Source organism: Schistocerca cancellata, chromosome 1 (genome assembly GCF_023864275.1).
Source record: "Schistocerca cancellata isolate TAMUIC-IGC-003103 chromosome 1, iqSchCanc2.1, whole genome shotgun sequence".
In the NCBI taxonomy this organism is placed as follows: domain Eukaryota; kingdom Metazoa; phylum Arthropoda; class Insecta; order Orthoptera; family Acrididae; genus Schistocerca; species Schistocerca cancellata.
In genome coordinates, this window is record NC_064626.1 from 619637557 (window position 1) to 619656883 (window position 19327).

At 41.5% G+C, this 19327-nt stretch overlaps 1 protein-coding gene across 2 annotated transcripts in view; it reads left to right on the plus strand.

Moving 5' to 3' along the window:
- The window catches only part of LOC126183106 (uncharacterized), a 237077-nt gene extending 220574 nt beyond the window's left edge, over positions 1–16503 (plus strand). For both annotated transcript variants that reach the window (XM_049924907.1, XM_049924908.1), the window contains 2 exons: positions 4796–4912; positions 15982–16503. In XM_049924907.1, coding sequence (XP_049780864.1) covers positions 4796–4912; positions 15982–16099 — 235 coding nt within the window. In that variant the 3' untranslated portion in view covers positions 16100–16503. The remainder of the gene's footprint in view (positions 1–4795; positions 4913–15981) is intronic.
- Positions 16504–19327: the final 2824 nt, after the last annotated feature.

A 19327-nucleotide genomic window follows, 5' to 3' on the forward strand; every position in this document is an offset into this window, starting at 1 on the left:
AATCGAGAGCATCAGATGAACGGCAGCATATCTGTCCAGTAACGTTACCACTAAACCATGTTAGACAAGAAAATTGTCTGAAGTGGATGTACTTGTACAGCATTACTCCGCAAGCCACTTGACAGTGTGAGGCGGAGGTTATTACTGGTACCAATATCACATCCCCATTTCGCTGTTCCATTCGCGAATGGTGCGTGCAAAGAATGATTGTCCATAAGCCTCTGTATTAGCTCTAACGTCTCGAATTTTCTCGTTGTGGTTACTTGGTGAGACGCATATGAGAGGAATCGTTATGTTGTCCAGTTCTTTTGGGAAGGCACTCTCTCAGAATTTCATCAGTAAACCTTTCCGTGATGCACAACGCCTCTGTTACAAAGTCTGCCACTGGTGTTGGTTGAACATCTCTGTAACATTCTCGCTCTGACTAAACGATCCCGGTATGGAAATGCGCCGTTATTCGCTGAACCTTCTCTACCTCTTCTAGCAGTCCTACGCGGTAAGAGCCCCAGACTGATGAACAATATTCAGGTATCGGTTGAACAAGCGACTTGTAAATCGATTCTTTAGTGGATGAATTACATTTCATTAACATTCTTCCTGTGAAACCCAGTTTGCAATCTGCTTTCACTACTACCAGTTTTACGTGATCGTTCTACTTAAGGCTTAAGGTCGCTCCGGATAGTAACTCCTAGATATTTCACGCTAGATACTATATCCTTTAACCTGTCATCAATAGTGTAGTTGTTCACTATGGCATTTCTTTTCCTATGTATGCGTAGTATGTTTCATTTACTTACGTTCACGTCAACTGACAGTCTCTGCAACATTGAACAATGCTCTGTAGGTTCTTCCGCAAATCTTTACTATCTTCTAGCATTGTTGCCTTCTTATAGACAACCGTGTCACCTCCGAACAGCCTTAAAGAGCTTCGGACGCATTCTTCTAGATCGTCATATACATTCTAAACAGTAACGGTCCTATACCACTTTCGTGGAATACTCTGGTAATTACCTACACGTTTGTCGATTTTGTTCCGTTAAGAGCGTAGTAATTCTTTGAGGGCAAAAAAAAAAAAATAGGTGTCTGTGCATGTTATTCTAAAGCCAAAAAAGACCGACTGGTGTGCGCCACCAAACAGCGGAACACCGATGGCGATAAGACGAGAGAGAGCAACCAGGAAACGGATAAGTGAAGACTGCATGAATGAGTAAAGAAGTCAAATGAGTAATCCAAACAGAGAAAACCAGAAACGTAGTGAAGCAGGGATCAAGAACGAGTAGTTCGTTACAGTAACGGGACAATAGAGAGGTCAGTACACGGATTGTCTCTGTCACGAGGTGGTCGTACTTACACGGCCGTCGCGGTGGCCAGTGGGTGACGCCGAAACAGGATACACTAGCGCTTCAGCTTCCGAATGCCGATGTCCAGCTCTCAGCGTCGCCGCGCCGGGACCTTCAATATCAAAGTATCTGCTGCCGAAAGTCGTTAACTTTTTCCTTTTATTAATCTTAAGCACTACGCGATTCGCGAAGTAAAAAAAAAAACTGTGGACATACTATAAATTCTACAACTTAGCTGACTCAAGTCCGCTCGTTCTTAGACATTTATTCTGAGAATCCAGTCAAACTATTTACTTGCAGTTATTGCAGTCCACTTGGAACCATCTTCATAATTCGTAAGTGCATTGTACTTTTTTGTAAGAAATGAGTCTCTACCACGTATCTTCCCTATAATTTATGAATATATTTCTTATATAATCATGAATATGTTAAGGAGAGAGCCATTGAACAGATGAGAGAATAGTACTAATATATCAACATACTCCAATAAATCACGGTTTTTCAGTACATTTTCGCATGTGTGATTCAAAATTGTAGTAAATTGCTTGAAATTTTTCAGGATAAAGCATTTTTAAAGGACCTCACTAATGGTCACAGGCTTTGCAGACCATCAATAACGTCACTCATATTTTTGTTTTAATTTCAGTAGTAACTTTAAAGTTAAATTTTCCTATAATACAGTACATTTCGCAGACGATAACAAATAATATTCCTTTCACAAGGGTTTAATTTTTTTGTGCACTGTTAGAATCAGTTCTCAACTCAACTCTAACATTTTGCTTGTGCACATTGTAATGGTGCCTCACAGGCCTACTTTGGAATCAATTTTAAGCAGTTTCGTAGTTGTTTAGACATATAGTGCCCAATTAAATATCTTCACTGTGATGGCCAAAGAGAAGTAATGCAGACTTCAAAGAATAAAACCCCGTACGAGTGATACCAGTAAATAGTACACAAGAGTTTGACCTCCTTTTTAAGAATTGGTGGGGCATGAAAAATTGACAAATAATACACCAGGGTGAGATCTCAAAAATCTAAACATTATGAGCAGACCAAGAAGGTGGTATACTGACGCATTTGGAAGAGTCAGACTCCGAACCACGGCCGAGCCATCCGAGTTTAGCTTTCCCAAGGTTCCCTCAGATCACTGAAGGTGTTACAAAGTGATCGGGAAGAAACTCGCCCTGTGGTATGCAGTATCTAAGGAAAGAATGTTATTGCGACAGGAGGCTTACCGATGATAGATCACGTATGCTACCAGAAAGTCAAACAAGCTGATGAAAGAGGCGACCACTTGGTTCCACTTCTTAAACAAATGCCGTAAAGAATTAATTGACTGAGCACAGCAGAATAGGTTGTACGATCGGTGCAAACGAGTTGTTTATGATCTTCGTCCCTCCAAGCGTAAGTTAGTATTCCCATATTTCTCAGGTTGTTAAAGTCAGACAAAATACAGCACAGTTTTGATAACTGAGCATGATTGTTTTTCCTTTTTAAGCTCTGATCTACAACGAAGCGACTTCCGTTTAGACTGAACTAAGGTTCACTATGAGAGTGCAAGTGATTAGGTACAGCTATCTTTCAGAGAAGGAAGAGAGCCAGGTCATCTAGAATTAGAACATAGAGAGTAAGGTGAAACATGTTTCCACTCCGACTGGCGTCGTCTGGTTGATTGATTCGTAGCATATCACAAATAAGTTCAGAAATTCGTATAAGCTTACAATAAAGAAAAGGATTAAAGATTATTCCGGGAGCATACTGGAATCTGTCATGATTCTTGCAGTCAGTAACAGATTATAGGAAACTTGTGATCACATCCATCTAGAACATGTTACCGTGCGGCGCAATCCCATTTGCAGTGGAGTGTGAGAAATTGTTGGTAAAATGTTTAGATAATGGGACGTCAAAGAAACTCCTTGTTATCCAGAGGCCTGTAAGTTGCGCTTATCTATTTCCTACCAAAAAGGCACACCCGTATTCGTTCCACATGCTTGTCCAGTTCGAGCATATGCTACTATGGACAGACTACACTTCTCTGAGAGGACCGTATTTTCAAAGATTCTAATTGACAACAGTTTCTGCCTGTCGTTTTGTATCTAACTAGGTAAGTTGTAACAAAACTGGCTCGAATTTATTCGCGTGTTTGACGTGAAACATTTAGAAGAACATAATTTTCTCTAAACGTCAGAGTTAACAGACCATCACCTATTTATGGGTTACATGCTTCTATGCAGAGCTTATCAGCAGTAGAGCAACACTCAGTAAAAAGTACTTATTTTTAATTCCTATGTTACTAGTTATACAATTAATATATGTGTATGAACGAGGATCGAAAGATTAGTCGAAGAATGTGAAATAAATTACTTCTGAAGTACGCATGGTAGTGTTACAGAACGAAATAAAGTGTGAAGTGAGGAGGCGCTACAGTGCATGAAGAAAAACAGATAATTACAGAACGTTTACTGGCAGGAAAAATAATATGTATACTAAAACAAGAAAGAATATCTGATCAAGCAACACACGGCCCAATATGGAGTATATATAGTAAGGTAGGGCAGAGACCAGAATGTGTGACACAGATTATAGAAATAGCAGCAAAACTTCACGGAAACAAAAATGATGAGATTCGACAAGGCTGAAAGAAAAACATCAACAACAAAAAAATCATCAAACAGAGAGGACAATAAAGAGAAAATAAAGATTGTTATCAACCAGTTCATATCTTCCTCCCGAAAGGGCTCTTGGATTGAGAAAGGAAAAGTAAACAGCATATACTATAATTAACAAACGTGAGCGTCCCATTTACGTTTTGTATCTGTTATTCGGATTCTGAATGGAATAAGATTACAGTAAAGAAATTATCTTTGAAAATCTCATTAAGAAGGTAACTTGTTTTTAAGAACTAGCAGGTTTAAATAAAACCAACTTACTTTGTGACTGCGTCGTCTTAGGTCATGAAGCTACATGACGAAATCACAAATTCCGAAAAATCTTACAGAAACTTATTTTGGTGGCAGAAACTTTCGTACAAGAACAAATTAGTCTGTTTCCTTCAGCACTACATACGATGTCATGTGTGCAAGGTACAAATAATTTCTAGGATGAGAGTGAGTGAGGGAGAGAGAAAAATAAAGAGAGAGGGAGAGAGAGAGAGAGAGAGAGAGAGAGAGAGAGAGAGAGAGAGAGAGAGTGAGAGAGAGAGAGAGAGAGATTGTTGAGATATCAAAAAACGTGTAGATAAGAGTAAAAATACGCATTTTATATGCTAAAAATTGCAAATTCTGTTTGTGTAAATAGCTCTTAGCGATAGTAAGTGCTACGAGGGCTGTTAGTTATACCGAAATACGGAAGGGCGTCGATCTAAATGCTGCTTGGTAGATGATACCTTTGAAATAGCCTGCTCTGGTTGTCTAAGTTTTGGCACTCTATCTCATCAAATATCTTATGTTTTTCAGGGCGCAGGTGTGTCAGCCGACCCCGCTCTACCGCTCGTCGCCTGGCATGGGCGAGTGGTGCCAGACCAACTGCCTGCGGTACCCACCTAACTGTCCTCCGGACCTCTGCCACTGTCCGTGAGTACTCGGCTAAGTCTGCAGTCTACAAGGATCACATACGTACTTTACTACGGCCTAACCTTACTACATCGAACCGAAAGTACCCCAAAATGCTATCTACGTGTCATCCTCCGTAGGACAATTCTCAATACGGTGGCTGCCAGTCAGGGGATTTGGGTTCGATTCCCGTTACTAGAAAGGATTTTTTCCTTTGTGGGAAGACTATTACGGGGTGGCCTCAGCCTCGTGAGACCAACTGAGGAGCTACTCGACCTATTAGTAACGATTCAAAAGTCAAGAAACCCGACAGCGACGGAGAGAGTGGTTTGCTGTCCCCGTGCCCCTCCATATCGCACCCGATGAGGCCACTGACAAATGATGACATGACGATCGGCCGGTCCCGATTGGCCTCTCTAGGGCCAGAACGTGGAACTTAACTTGTCCACGTACAGCTTCTGAAAATGTTCAATTATCCTAATAGTGCGTTGCCTATTTCGTATTGCTATGCACTCACTATTCAGGTTGTTATAGCAGTTTAAGTAGACTTGATATCGGCAGTGCCAATACCATACCAACTTAGTTTTTATTTCTCCAGCTCATTCACTAAGCTACAAGTGTTTGGTACAATAAACACGGTACCATATCAACATGATCGTATGGTAACGAATTAGTTCAAGTGAAGAACTCATTACGAGCCAAACAGAAAAGCAGTTTAATGTGTCATGACACGTTGTTGTTGTTGTTGTTGTTGTTGTTGTGTCCTTCAGTCCGAAGACTAGTTTGATGCAGCTCTTCGCGCTACTCTATCGTGTGCAAGCCTCTTCATCTCTGAGTAATTACTGCGCCCTACATCGTTCTGAATCTGCTTACTGTATTCATCTACGATTTTTACGCCCCGCACATCCCTCCAGTACCAAAGCGGTGATCTCTTGATGTCTCAGAGTTTATACTACCACCGATCCTTTCTTTTGGTCAAGCTGTGCCACAAATTTCTTGTCTTGTGCTTTCTTGTCAGTTTAGTGCAGTGTTGGGCTATCTACTACTACTGAACAATATTTGTTTGAGATTTGCATTATTAGAAAAAAAAACTGACTTTGCTTGTTGACACATCTGCGTATCTGATCCTCTGATTATTAAACAACACGTGAGTATGACCTGGGAAAATTTGTAAAATATTTAAATTCAAGCCAATGACTGATAAAAAATTGTGCTCTGAGAAACCTTATTATTGAAAGCATTTCTGTAAACTATTACATAAAAAATTTAAAATTACAAGTCTGACTTAATTAGTGCTGACAAATCACAAAAAGATTGAAACAAATTCATACTAACATCTCAGACAACAAATGTAAGTACGCGCATGGCGATGAAGAATAATAAAGTTTACCTTACACTACATGGTAATGAACTGCTATTGCTCTTATATAGCTAGCAACTGTACTGTAGCGGTGAGCTACTATGACATCCGTAACAGCGAGCTATTGCGACTGCCCCATAACAACGAACTATTGCGACTGCTCTGTAGGAGCGAGCGATTATTACTGCTGCCGACATTGCTCTGACCTGCGATTCTATTGCAGCAGAGATGTTTTATATCGCAGGCAGCGCGTGAGCAATACATCGAAATTACATTTGCTCCAGTAGGGTAGTGAACAGTAAACCTCTTACATAATAAACCCCTTGCAGAGTGCCCTGGATATGATACGCGAATTGCGGTGGCAGTCATTAAAACAAAGGCGTTATTCGTTGTGGCAGGATCTTCTCATGAACTTCCAATCACCAGGTTTCTCGTCAGCGTGTAAAACTATTTTGTTAGCACCCATCTACATAGAAGGAATGTCACGGAAAAAGTTAAGTGTTCGTCTTTGTAGCGTGCTCTTCGAGAGTGGAACTGTAGAGAAATAGATTGCTGGTGATTCGATGAACCCTCTGCCAGGCACGTAATTGTGAATTTCAGGGTAAACCTGTAGATACACACACATCGAAAAAAGTTTTGCATCACCTCGGTTCCGAGAGTTCCGGAACCTGTACAGAAAATTGTAATAGAGATAAACATAAACTCCATTTCTGCCCTTTTTATTGCTCATGTAAGCCACACATTGCATGTTGTACCACCATACAGCGAGACCTCCAGAGATGGTGGTCAAGACTGCTATACACACCGGTACATCTAATACCCAGTAGCACGTCCTCTTGCATTGATGAATGCCTGTATTCGTCGTGGCATACTATCCACACAGGCATCTTCGATAGGATTCATGCTGGCCACTAGTCGAGTGAGGTTGTTATCCTGAAGGAAGTCATTCACAAGATGTGCACAATGGGGGCGCGAATTGTCCATGAAGACGAATGCCTTGCCAATATGCTGCCGATATGGTTGCACTATCAGTCGGAGGATGGCACTCACGTATCGTACAGCCGTTACGGTGCCCTCTGTGATCACCAGCGGCGTACGTCAGCCCCAAATAATGCCACCCCAAAACAGCAGGGAACTTTCACCTTTCTGTACTCGCTGGACAGTGTGTCTAAGGCGCTCAGCCTGACCAGGTTGCCTCCAAACACGTCTCCGACGATTGTCTGTTTGAAGGCATATGCGACACTCATAGGCGAAGAGAACGTGATGACAATCCTGAGCGGTCCATTCGGCATGTTATTGGCGCCATCTGTACCTCGCCATGGACGTCGGGAGTGAAGTTGTGCATCATGCAGCCTATTTCGCACAGTTTGAGTCGTAACACTACGTCCTGTGGCTGCACGAAAAGCATTAATCAACATGGTGGCGTTGCTGTCAGGTTTCCTCCGAGCCATAATCCATAGGTAGCGGTCATCCACTGCAATAGTAGCCCTTGGGCGGCCTGAGCGAGGCATGTCATCGACACTTCCTGTCTCTGTGTATCTCCTCCATGTCCAAACAACATCGCTTTATTTCACTCGGTGATGCCTGGACACTTCACTTGTTGAGAATCCTTCCTGGCACAAAGTAACAATGCGGACGCGATCGAACCGCGGTATTGGCCGTCTAGACATGGTTGAACTACAGACAACACGAATTATGTACCTCCTTCCTGGTGGGATGACTGGAATTGATCGGCTGTCGGACCCCCTCCGTCTAATAGGCGCTGCTCATGCATGGTTGTTTTCATGCTTGGGCGAGTTTGGTGACATCACTGAATAGTCAACGGGACTGTGTCTGTGATACAATATCCACAGTGAACGTCTATCTTCAGGAGTTCAGGGAATGGGGTGATGCAAAACTTTATTTGATGTGTGTAGGTGCCCTCGATAATATCTTAACTAAACTACTTAGTGTGTGTCTGTATCATATTGATTACTGCATGTGGGTTTGTACAGTACTCGAAATGTTGCATGTCGTCTACATAAGTCAAGAAGTAACTTTTTTACCATGTTTAACTTCCTCATCCGACATAGGTATCATCATCAACAAACTAATGATGTCATTTGCTATGGCAATCCGAAGAAGTTTCGAATTTAACAACGCTGTTCAATTTTTATGTACTAATCGTTACCCACTACCTCATCATCTATCCCTTTCAGGCCGATTCAAGCGATGAACGTTTCTTCCCTTGCATAGACGCCAGGTAGCTATTCCGAGTTAAGCACCCCGGCGTTTTAGACACTCTGGCATGGAAGCGTGTTAACTTCCTAACAGATTTTAAAAATAATAAATCGCTTCATGATTGACATTATATGTGATACCACGTTTCTTCTATACCTTTCATTACGAGATCATCTCTCTTTTACTGTAGAGTCATACTTTGATCATAGGGATTTGTAACATCTTCATGTATAGGTGGTTATCTTTATAAAATTACCCGACTATTTTTCCCAGTTCCTGTTTTCTAAATTTCAGAATCATAAGAAAACAGTACACATGTAATCCAGCTGACTCTCATAAATTACAGCTAATTATAAGAAAACCTTATAGAAAACAGTATCCTCTTCTTTCAAAGAACGCATTACAGTAACCAAGGCATGTACACCAGCACCATAACGTAATTATTTTATGTTCTGAGTTTGATTTTCCTACATACACTATTAGTCGTGTGTACCTTAACTATCCACCCAAGAAACAGCCTGATTATTTTTAGAGAAACGTAAGTTAATAACCGAGAATTTCGAAAAAAATTTCGAATGTATGATTTCGGTAGTAAATATTTCCGTAACAGTAATATAATAATTTTTTCCGTAGCAGCAGCTGAAGTCGGCCACATGCTGAATTATTCTGAATTTTGAAGCATTACCGACAAGAAATTCTAGCTGAGTAGCTACGTATCATGATTATGATATCTTCAAGATTATTGTTTTCGTCAACAGTGATAGAAGGAATCACTGGTTGGAGAGAGGAAAATGAGTCAAATGGAATACAAGTGGCAATTACAGGGTATATTCAACCAAGGCTGAACTGGAAATCCGTAGCCATTCAAGCACAAATCGTGACATTGATTTGTGTGCCACAGTAAATGACGTCAACACAGATTAAAACTTGTTTTAAATAACAGTACGCCATTAGAAATATGATCTGTTGCTTACCCTAATGGAAGACTCTAAATCTCTCACAGGTAATTTTCTTATTTTCATGCATCTAACATGACACTAATTCCTTCGTCTCGTACCCGTCAAGTTCAGCTACGCTGAGGGAAATGGAAAAGAATCTGTCCCGGATTTATCAGACTTTGTGGGGGTGTTCATCACATAACTCGTAAAAATTGTTACACTTTCAGTTCATTTGGAGCGGATGTCCACCATCAGCATCAGTATCAGCATGAGTGGTGACTCCACGGCCACGAATACACGTATTCACAGTGCCACGGAAATAAACAGAGTCTGAATGTCATCTTGAGGAACTTTTTACTTTGCCTGAAACACTTGTTGTGTAAGTATTATCAAAACTGCTTATTGGAGGCTAGTACGAAAGTACACGTCTTGCAGTCGCAGTGCAGACCTGCTGTACGGGTGACCAGTGAGAACGTCCTACTCAGTCAAGGATTCACACATTCCTCAAGGCGTTTGTGGTCTGAACAGTCGCGTAAGTTTTACAACAATCTCCTGGACTATCCCTTTTGTACCATGGTCATTAAGGATGTGAAAACAAGGTTTACTGTTCTGACCACATGCTGTCTATCGTTCAGTCCTCCTTCAACAAATACCAAATCAGCCCTATTATCGTATCGAATAGTTCCTCGTACCATGATTCCAGATGCTGGAGCGGTATAAGTCTCTAGCATATCTGCTTCCTGTGACCTTTCACCTGTTCGTCACGTCGATCTTACCGCGACAGGCAGAAATGCAGAAAGAAGCGAGATTCATCGCTGAACACCAAAGAATGCAATTTAATTTTTCTGTTGATTGTATCTTGACACCATGCAAGTATCTGAAGTGCGTGGCGTGTCGTCGTTAAACTAATCATGGCAACTCGAGAACTCAACCCAGCTTTCAGTGTTCTGTTTCCCACGGTTCACGATGACACTGCCTGTAACTTCTGCCCATATTTCATATACTGTCATCCGTCTTTGGAATGACCCGTACCAATTCTTCTTTCCACGCTGATGTCATAAGTCCATTCCGTTCTGCAGTCATTGTCTGTGTGATCTGTCGGTATGATGCTACTAGTGATTCGACCTTTCTCAAAGACCTTGTACAGTTCCTCTGAATGTGTTCTGTTGCAAACTCTAGTTGGAAACTTCTAGTAAGGTCAGAACCACCCAACAGCCACATGATGTACTCACTACAGTCTTCATCTGTAATAATGGCTTCTGCCTGCACTCGCAAAAGACAGGGATTTGTAATCAACATATCATACATGCATGAAACTATTGGAGTATTTGCTCTATACCGTTTGGTCAAGGCATTACTGGTGTAACACTTCCCATTTTTGTTAATGTATATATTTGTTTTTTCTGCTTTGTGGCAATCCCATGTTTTAGCTCTCTCGCTCTGGAACCAACACTCACACACACACTTACTCACACACACACACACACACACACACACACACACACACACACACACACACACTGTTGTTTACGGTAACTACCACTTTCTGTAAGCTTTCTACAATTAAATTATCTGATAAAAAAGAGCTTCTCCTCATAGAAAACTGATAATGTGCAAAGGATCTTACACGAATACCGTGGAGTAGGAATATCTATGGAGTGAACATTCAGAACGAAGTACTTTGTTGCCAACATACCTCGACGCAAAAGTGACATGGGCATATTTTGCCTGAACGCGCCTTACAAATTCTGCATCTCATGACGTAGCTAGTACAGACAGATTCCGCGAAAAAGTATCTTGTATTTTGTACATACGTTGCATGGGGATCTTAATAATTAACATTCTTTAGTTCCAATGAACTTGGCTTAAAGCTTTTAAAAGATAAATCCAAGTTTTCCCTTCTTTGCTTCAAGTTCCACGGCTGAGACGCCAGTAATTATCTGGGTATAGGAAAAGAATGAATAGCCACCACTATTTTTTTTAGGTTTTTTGGTGCACATGATCCTACTGCCGAGTCCCTGTTTTAATTTACTTACACTACAGTGGCATCGTGAAATGGCATCCCACAACGCCAAAGTGAAAGTGTACAGGAAAACCATTGAATTTGAAACTACGACATGCAAATTAGTGAGTTGTAAAACACTGAAATATTTTTGGCAACGAAATTCTTTAGCTTTTCCTTTCTGGTGCCATATTTTTAAACTTCGTTCATACTCCAGATATGGAAACTAAATTACGAGGGGCGTTCAGTAAGTAAGGCGACATATTTTTTTTTCCTGTAAGCAGGTTGGATTTATAGCACGTTGCTTTTTTTCAGGATTCTGTCTTTAAGATACAAAACCCTATTTTTCAACATTATCTCAGTTCAGACCGACGGCCTCATGCCTTCTTAATAGGAGGGCTCTTACGCCTGCATTGTACCACCCTATTGTTCGACATCTTGCTGCATCAATAACCTCCACGTCAACCACGTACTGCAGCCCGCAAAGTGCACCCTTCATTGAGCTAAAGAAATGTAAGTCGCAAGATGTGAGATCCGACCTGTAAGGAGGATGAGGAAGAAGAGTCCAATGAAGTTTTACAAGCTCCTCTCGGGTGCGCAGACTTGTGTGAGGCCTTACACTGTTATGGACAAGGAATATGAGAGTGTCCGCATGTTCCAACACTGCAGAAATCACATCTGTCTGCAGCAGGCTGGCATGCGGGCGGTCGGACAGGTTTGCGCCACCCTGTTGCGATGATGTCAGATGCCTTGCCCAACGATTCACCGTGCTTTCGTTCACTGCCCGGTCTCCGCAGATATTCTGAATCCGCCTACGAATATTTGCGACGCTATGGTTTCCCGCATTAAAAAACTCAATTACAGCTCTCTGTTAGGAACACACCTCCGTTACAGACGCCATATTCAAGGCTACGTACAGCTCCGCCCCCTTTCGGAACTTCATCAAACTATAGGGGTTGGAGTGGGAATATACCACGATGTCCCACAACAAACTCCGCACTTTGCCAACCAAACCTGACTGAGAAAAGGAATGTGTTGAATTACTCTTTGAGTGCCCCTAGTATTAATCGTACATACTCATTCTCGACGGCATTGATTCTAGTACTGTAGTGTCCTACTGTGGCTACTCCGAAATCAGTACATTGATTTGAAGATCTGTATAATCTAAAGTTGAAAATTATTCGAAACGTACATACATTCAACAGATTGACTGCTAGCATAATTCCATACTATCGAGCCGGCCGCGGTGGCCGAGCAGATCTGGGCGCTACAGTCCAGAGCCGCGCGACTGCTACGGTCGCAGGTTCGAATCCTGCCTCAGGCATGGATGTGTGTCATGTCCTTAGGTTAGTTAGGTTTAAGTAGTTCTAAGTTCTAGGGGACTGATGACCTCAGATGTTTAGTCCCATACTGCTCACAGCCATTTCAACCATACTACCGAATTTGACTAGCCTTACAAATATATGGCCATCCTGTCACACAAATTAGGACTGGGAAATGAACTCTTTATTACCCTACAGTTCACTATTTTCAGCATATAAAGCAGTTCTTGTTGGTATGATACTAATCAGACCTTTGTGATACACTGCCGGTCATTAAAATTGCTACACCAAGAAGAAATGCAGATGATAAACATGTATTCATTGGACAAATATATTATACTAGAACTGACATGTCATTACATTTTCACGCAATATGGGTGCATAGATCCTGAGAAATCAGTATCCAGAACAACCACCTCTGGCCGTAATAACGCCTGTGCATTGAGTCAAACAGAGCTTGGATGGTGTGTACAGGCACAGCTGCCCACGCAGCTTCAACACTATACCACAGTTGATCAAGAGTAGTGACTGGCGTATTGTGACGAGCCAGTTGCTCGGCCACCATTGACCAGACGTTTTCAGTTGGTGAGAGATTTGGAGAATGAGCTGGCCATGGCAGCAGTCGAACATTTTCTGTGTCGCAGCAGTCGAACATTTTCTGTGTCCAGAAAAGATCGTACAGGACCTGCAACATGCGGTTGTGGATTATCCTGCTGAAATGTAGGGTTTCGCAGGGATCGAATGAAAGGTAGAGCCACGGGTCGTAACACATCTGAAACGTAACGTCCACTGATCAAAGTGCCGTCAATGCGAACAAGAGGTGACCGAGACGTGTAACCAATGGCACCCCATACCATCACGCCTGGTGATAGTATGGCGATGACGAATACACGCTTCCAATGTGCGTTCACTGCGATGTCGCCAAACACGGATGCGACCATCATGATGCTGTAAACAGAACCTGGATTCACCCGAAAAAATTACATTTTGCCATTCGTGAACCCAGGTTCCTCGTTGAGTACACCATCGCAGGCGCTCCTATATGTGATGCAGCGTCAAGGGTAACCGCAGCCATGGTCTCCGAGCTGATAGTCCATGCTGCTGCAAACGTCGTCGAACTGTTCGTGCAGATGGTTGTTGTCTTGCAAACGTTCCCATCTGTTGACTCAGGGAACGAGACGTGGCTGCACGATCCGTTACAGCCATGCGGATAAGATGCCTGTCATCTCGACTGCTAGTGATACGAGGCAGTTGGGATCCAGCACGGTATTCCGTATTACCATCCTGAGCCCACCGATTTAATGTTCTACTAAGAGTCATTGGATCTCGACCAACGCGAGCAGCAATGTCGCGATACGATAAACCGCAATCGCGATAGGCTACAATCCGACCTTTATCAAAGTCGGAAACGTGATGGTACGCATTTCTCCTCCTTACACGAGGCATCACAACAACGTTTCACCAGGCAACGCCGGTCAGCTGTTGTTTGAGTACCAGAAATCAGTTGAAAACTTTCCTCATGTCAGCACGGTGTAGGTGTCGCCACCGGCGCCAACCTTGTGTGAACGCTCTCAAAAGCCAATCATTTGCATATCACAGCATCTTCTTCATGTCGGTTAAATTTCGCATCTGTAGCCCATTAAAATTACTACACCACGAAGATGGCGTGCTGTAGACGCGAAATTTAACCGACAGGAAGAGGATGCTGTTATATGCAAATGATTGGCTATTCAGAGCATTGACATATGGTTGGCGCCGGTGGCGACACCTACAACGTTCTGAAAGTTTCCAACCGATTTCTCATACACAAACAGCAGTTGACCGGCACTGCCTAGTGAAACGTTGTTGTGATGTCTCGTGTACGGAGGAGAAATGCTTACCATCACGTTTCCGACTTTGATAAAGGTCGGATTGTAGCCTATCGCGATTGCGGTTTATCGTATCGCGATATTGCTGTTCGCGTTGGTCGAGATTCAATGACTCTTAGCAGAATATGGAATCGATGGGTTCAGGGGGGTAATACGGAACACCGTGCTGGATCCCAACTGCCCCGTACCACTAGCAGTCGAGATGACAGACATCTTATCAACATGGCTGTAACGGGTCGTGCAGCCACGTCTCGATCCCTGAGTCAACAGATGGGGACGTTTGCAAGACAACAACCATCTGCACGCACAGTTCGACGACGTTTTCAGCAGCATGGACTATCAGCTCGGAGACCATGGCTGCGGTTACACTTGACGCTGCATCACATACAGGAGCGCCTGCGATGGTGTACTCAACGACGAACCTGGGTGCACGAATGGCAAAATGTAATTTTTTCGGGTGAATCCAGGTTCTGTTTACACCATCATGATGGTCGCATCCGTGTTTGGCGACATCGCAGTGAACGCACATTGGAAGCGTGTATTCGTCATCGCCATACTATCACCCGGCGTGATGGTATGGGGTGCCATTGGTTACACGTCTCGGTCACCTCTTGTTGGCACTGACGGCACTTTGAACAGTGGACGTTACGTTTCAGATGTGTTACGACCCGTGGCTGTACCTTTCATTCGATCGCTGCGAAACCCTACATTTCAGCAGGATAATCCACAACCGCATGTTGCAGGTCCTGTACGAGCCTTTCTGGACACAGAAAATGTTCGACTGCTGCCATGGCCAGCACATTCTCCAGATCTCTCACCAACTGAAAACGTCTGGTCAATGGTGGCCGAGCAACTGGCTCGTCACAATACGCCAGTCACTACTCTTGATCAACTGTGGTATAGTGTTAAAGCTGCATGGGTAGCTGTGCCTGTACACACCATCCAAGCTTTGTTTGACTCAATGAACAGGCGTTATTACGGCCAGAGGTGGTTGTTCTGGATACTGATTTCTCAGGATCTATGCACCCATATTGCGTGAAAATGTAATCACATGTCAGTTCTAGTATAATATATTTGTCCAATGAATACCCGTTTATCATCTGCATTTCTTCTTGGTGTAGCAATTTTAATGGCGAGTAGTGTAGATTTGCATCCTTAGCAGCAACAGATAATAACCATTGCAGTTAATAATAAACAGATGCATAAAAACAGGACAATAATGTAACATGCATTAAAGTTACAGTCTTAGAGCAAAATCTAAACAAAAGCGTTGTACGTAAGTCATGTGAAAATTTCGGTTCGATGAATATTACTGGTTGTGCCACTGTTGTGTGCCTGGTGCCTTCTCGGTGGTTAAAGCTATTCTGTATGCTGTTGCAGACGCACCTGCGAAGCTATCGGCGAGCTGGCGGGCCGCAGGGGCGCTGACGAGTACTGCATGGACCGCTGCATCGTCTACCCGCCGCGCTGCCCCTTGGATCGCTGCTCGTGCTACTGATGCCGAGGCGCTGGCCTACGATTCTCAACCACTACCACCACAACAGTAACGGCTCCTGCCCTAGCAGACACACTACGCAGTGTTTCACTGTGTTCTGTTAACTGCATCAGATTCCAGGCCATGCACCGCCTTGATGAAAAACAGTTGTACTCTCCTGTACAGCGCACGCAAACTAGTGACAATTCCGGCCTGTATACAATACTCGTCTTATCGACTTGAATATCAACGAGATGCACATGTTTTGACATGATAACTACTACGTTTCTGACTACAGCATTCTCTTTCAGTCTACAAACAGCTACAGTATCAGTTTGTTCTAATGTTCGTAAGTGACGAACGGTCATACGAGAAACCCAGATGTGATACTATTCAAATGAAATAAACTCGAGAAAATTGTCTTCATATGTTAACTATTTTCAGTAATTCCCTACATTCTATGATTGAAGCAAAAGATTCAAAGATCATGTTTCACAAAACAATTACAGTTCTGTACACAAGCAATTCTTCCTTTCCCTTTTACGGATAATATTATCCGCATTTCCAGAAGCGGAATCAGTAACGATTTCTAGTCATAGTAGGTATCGAAAAGAAAATATTTTCATGATAGTCTGTAATCGTCTTTTACTTAATAACGAATGTTTTGCAGCTTCTTGTGCGTAATAAGGTGATTTTATTTATGTCTTCCGCTTCAATATTTGTATGGAGAAGACACAGTTCCTCTACCATAGTGGTAGTATTTTTGTTTTTGTTCATATAATTCTTTGAGCTTAGTTCCGAAAACAAGTCTTCTTCACTCAAAATCAACATTTTTACAGTTCCTCATGTTCGACGTCTGGCCAGAAAATGGCATTTATTTGAGAAGCGCCAGCGTAAACGCTAAAACTTGTTTATTAAATCAGCTGTCAATCAGATTTCTCCAAATACTTCAGACGTAGCGTTTGTTTGACAAACACGTCAAACAAAGCAGCACACTGCTAAATAATTTGCTAAACATGCGAAGTTTCACAGATTGTTTGATCATCTATGGGAGCAAACTGAATGTTTCATCCACAAGAAAGTGACGTGAGACCTCATGTGCGCAGACTTATTGTTGAACGGCCCCTAAATGGTCAATAATATTTACAGAAACATGGCGTAATATTGTTGACAATCTCCCTAGAGTACACAATTACTTTATCAATTATACTGTCAACAATATCGTGCGTTTGATATATTACTGGAAATTATTATCCCGCTATACGTTGGTAAGTACTTGCTCTTTGCCCCCCCCCCCCCCCCCCACCGCAAAAATTTCTGCGGTCGCCCATATATTATCTTAAAAAAAGAAAGTAATATAATGAGAGACGCAGTTCCAAAAAGTCTGCGCTTTTGTATTGCGCTAGGATCCCTTGTTGCTGGCAATTCTTTCGAAGATTTGGAATTTAAAAGTGCAGTTTTATCTTGCAGTATTTGAGATACAGCTAATGAAACGTGTCACGCAATAATAAATACGCTAACGGATTATATTCCGGTAAGTATGTATACACAGTATGTATTAATTATTTTTTTAAAATATTTTCTGAAAAACAAGTCATACCATTCATCATTCTTAATAATTATGCTTTTGTACTCACCTACTCTAACATCCCACAATGCAGACAATAATTCATGCATTTCGACACACTCTAATATAACGCTCTTTCGTCTTGCTTTTAACTCATTTTTCACACAACAACAACAACAAACCTAACACGATATTTCCGAGTCGCAGAATATATTCCAAAGTTTTCGATGTTCTAAAATCTGACCCCTACACGTTCAATATTATAGCGCATCTGGAAAAGTTGTACAATATTATTGACCGTCTATGGAGCATTTTAGTGAAGTTATTTATCTCTAGTTTAGACATTTAGTTGTCACCTGACAAATGGCTAAGGAGCTGAAACCTTTTCGTAAATAAATAAATAAATAAAAGCTAAGTACATCAGGAAAGTGTTGCCTACTTGATATTACTCTCATGTTCTGTAAATATGAATAAGAATTTAGCTAACTTTAAGATGCTAGATTTCAGTATCCAGTTCTTGCCTTTGAAAATTCCAGAAAAAAGTAACACATAACAATAACGTTATCGATTTTTCAACAAATTATCTTCTAATACTCTCCCGTATTTCATACTAACATGAATGGAGTATGAGCAGCAACGGTTAGTTTGAAAAGTAAACATCGACAAGAAATTACCCTTACACTTCCCAATAGGCCTTTATAAGTGAATGTTGGCAGTGAAAGCTTGCATATGTTTTTCCACACGATGAGGAATTTTTGCTCTTCATGCACATGGCGTATTTAGATGACGACCTGTTGTGTTCCACATTTAGAAGAGATACAAGTTTCTTTTTAATTTAGAATACTTGACACCACTCACTCTCATTTCTATGAACAGAGGTAAATAAAACATTGAAACTACCGCTGTAGCACATCGTTAAATCTTTAGATTGATACAACCACGTTTAAATAGACAGTCACACAAACATTGGCAACTTGATACTCGTGTATTACCACAGAAGGCCTAAACATTAATTTATTAAAACCTTTGAACTACAGGTATTAGTTTTCATTTTTATTAGAAAATAATACCGATGGGTAATCTACATTTGTAATGTGTGGCTGTCATTTATTGAAGTATTCAGCTTTACACCGTAAGGAAACACACACACACGCGCGCATATATATATATATATATATATATATATATATATATATATATATATATATCTGCCGTATAACTACAGGAAAACTAAAACAAACATCAGTAGCTGTGACATACTTGTGTACAATCTCGTCGCTGCCTCCCACTTCTTCTTCTACTAGACATTTATGTTTGTGATACCATAAAATTTTGTAAATGGCGTACTGACATATTTACATACAATGTAGTCAATTTGCTATTAGAAATGAAGTACATTGTATAGAGATAATGCAAGGACGAAAAATGAACCTATAAGTATAAAATATGACTTTCTAAAGAGGATAAACTTTGACTTATAAAATCGGTATATATTGATCCATTCGGATTGTAATTTACGTGTATTATGTTTCGTAGAGTACACGAAAATTACTCTTAAATACTTCAAACTGTTTATGACCAGTATATGTAGTGCACAAGCGTCATTCTAACAAAAGAGACATTTCGAAAAGACTTGTGTTATTACATATAATGTAGGAGAAATCAGAGAGTTAATAGAAACCAGT